Raw genomic sequence first — 2,380 nt, 5'->3', positions numbered from 1 at the left:
CACTCCCCTGCGTGGTGTGGCGCCACCGTGAGGGAGCGGCCACCGCCACACCCAGCATGGGCGGGACACCTCGGTTCATACCGACTACTACCTTTCACTTCTGCTACGTCGGTGCGGGTGACTGCCTTTTTCGGTCACGGTCTCTCTCTGTGATATATATATATATATGGTGTTGCCGTTGCCCCCCCCCCCCCTTCCTTTTTTGCTGTGCCACACGCACGCATCCGTCGGTGTTGATGTCACCTGTACGGCACGCATCTGCACTCATTCTTTCCGTCACCGCCTGTGCTGCGTGCACCTTCCCCCATTTCTTGTTGTCAGGCTTCACAGATACACATACTTATTATTATTATTATTATATATAATCAATAATAATAATAATACATATATAACTAAATAATAGACCAATACAAAGCAAAAGCTGACCGACTCGCAGGCACACTTTACGCAGGCAGGGTCCACGTTAGGAAAACAAAGGGGTGAGGAAGGCAAGACAAAGCAAAGCAAAGGCGGCAACACTCATAGCGACAAAGAAGGAGCTAACCGAACACACTTCTTCTAAACAAACATACACACAGAAACAAAAAAAACAACAACATCAACAGCAACAACGAAAAAGACGGAATTACACGGGACCAAAAATGCTGCGCTTCAGGTCGTGTGCGTTTCAAACGAGCGGTACAGGGATGCCTTGGTTGCTTCGCTTCAAACACCGCCTCCAGTCTACCGTTGCAGCCACTGCGGAGGCGGCCTGGACTGCGCCCCCCACCAACAGGGCGGTGGCACATTGGTTGTACTGCTCGGCGGCGTTGGTGGGGGGCGTCGTCGTCATTGGCGGTGTTACTCGCCTCACGGAGAGTGGGCTGAGCATCGTGGACTGGAAGCCCGTGACGGGCGTTCGTCCGCCCCTCACACGTCAGGAATGGGAGGAAGAGTTTGCCAAGTACCAAAACTTTCCAGAGTTTAAGCAGAAGGACAGTATGACTATGGAGGAATTCAAATTTATTTTCTTCTGGGAATGGGCCCATCGACTCATGGCGCGCAGTCTTGGACTTGTCTACGGAGTTCCCATGATGTACTTTCTATGCAAAGGCCGTTTCAAGGGGCACAACGCACTCGCCGCCGCCCTTGTCGGGATTCTTGCGCTGGGTGGGGCGCAAGGGGCAATGGGGTGGTACATGGTTCGCAGCGGCCTTGACCCACGGCTGCTGGAGGAGCGGCGGAAGGCCACTGTTTCAGCCTACCGCCTCGCAGCCCATTTGGTGTTGGCCTTTGTGATATACTCCTGTATGATGCGTGTTGGATTTGGCTTGAAACTTCCACATCTGGGTGAATTCCAAGGCAAAACCGTTATTCAGTGTTGGTCCCGACTCTCGTTCGCCGTTGTTTTTTGCACCGTCGTCTCGGGAGCTTTTGTTGCGGGGTTGGATGCAGGTCTCATGTACAACAACGAGTTTCCTTGGATGGGCGGCGGTCTTGTGCCTCCCCGCGATCACCTTTTCACGGTGGAGCCCTGGTGGCGCAACGCCCTTGAAAACCCAGCGGCGGCGCAAACCTGGCATCGCTTGATGGCTGCTGCTAGCACTGCTTCTATTTTGGGGTTGAATGTAGCCTGCCTTCGCCACGGTGCAGTGCTACCAAAGATGCTGCGACGTGGCTTGATGCCTGTCAACGGCATTCTGGCTCTGCAGGTTGGGCTGGGCATTTGGACCATTGTCTCCTACGTGGATGTGCCAATTGCCACGACGCATCAGTTGGGCTCACTGCTCCTGTTGACGAGCATCATTCGCCTCTGTGCCCTCCTTGGGTCCCGAGGGCTGCTGTTAGCATAGGCAACGCATGCATTTTGGATTATCATGGCGGTGTGGCTCCGTTGTCGCACAAGAAGGAAAATTAAGTACATGAAGGGCGGTGCCTACCACCGGAAGTGGCATGTGCATACGTATACATGGTCGCATACAGCAGGAGACAGCGGGGGAGGGGGGATAACATGAAAGGAAAAAAAAAAAGAAGTGAAAGCTTAGAGAAGAACAACAACAGTTGTTTTTTTTTCTTTTTTGTTTTTGTTTTTGGATTTATTTTTATTTCTTCTGCTTTTGTAAGGGACGGAGCAGCCACATAAAGGCACGCGCAGCAAAGGGCGGGCTTGTGTAGACCTTACATGGCACATGGGAACGAGCGTACGTGGTTGAATTGCGGGAATGGGAATGAGTTAGGCGAGAGAAGGTAGGTGCAAACAGGGGGTCCCTTACGAGTGGCTCATGCCATTTCTTGCACTTGCGTAGACCCACGCACACTGCGATTGCGGCGTTCGTACACATACGCATACACACACACACACACACACACACACACACACACACACACACACACTACTACC

At 52.6% G+C, this 2,380-nt stretch overlaps 1 protein-coding gene across 1 annotated transcript, besides 5 other annotated features; it reads left to right on the top strand.

Annotated features, from left to right (window-relative positions):
* Nucleotides 1-336: 336 nt before the first annotated feature.
* Nucleotides 337-402: a microsatellite.
* Nucleotides 403-482: 80 nt separating this feature from the next.
* Nucleotides 483-509: a microsatellite.
* Nucleotides 510-560: 51 nt separating this feature from the next.
* Nucleotides 561-612: a microsatellite.
* A 29-nt stretch (nucleotides 613-641) lies between these two features.
* Nucleotides 642-1,832, top strand: TraAM80_09949 (cytochrome oxidase assembly protein; the record flags this gene model as incomplete). Its single annotated transcript, XM_029386603.1, has 1 exon — nucleotides 642-1,832. One exon carries the CDS (start codon nucleotides 642-644, stop codon nucleotides 1,830-1,832), a length of 1,191 nt encoding a protein of 396 aa, XP_029233583.1.
* A 208-nt stretch (nucleotides 1,833-2,040) lies between these two features.
* Nucleotides 2,041-2,087: a sequence feature (A-rich).
* Nucleotides 2,088-2,327: 240 nt separating this feature from the next.
* Nucleotides 2,328-2,373: a microsatellite.
* Between the last annotated feature and the right edge of the window lie 7 nt (nucleotides 2,374-2,380).

Source organism: Trypanosoma rangeli (genome assembly GCF_003719475.1).
Source record: "Trypanosoma rangeli strain AM80 chromosome Unknown Tra_15.4_contig_00734, whole genome shotgun sequence".
Classification (NCBI taxonomy): Eukaryota; Euglenozoa; class Kinetoplastea; order Trypanosomatida; family Trypanosomatidae; genus Trypanosoma; species Trypanosoma rangeli.
Note: the sequence above shows the minus strand (reverse complement) of the source record. Positions and strands in the feature narration are given on the sequence as shown.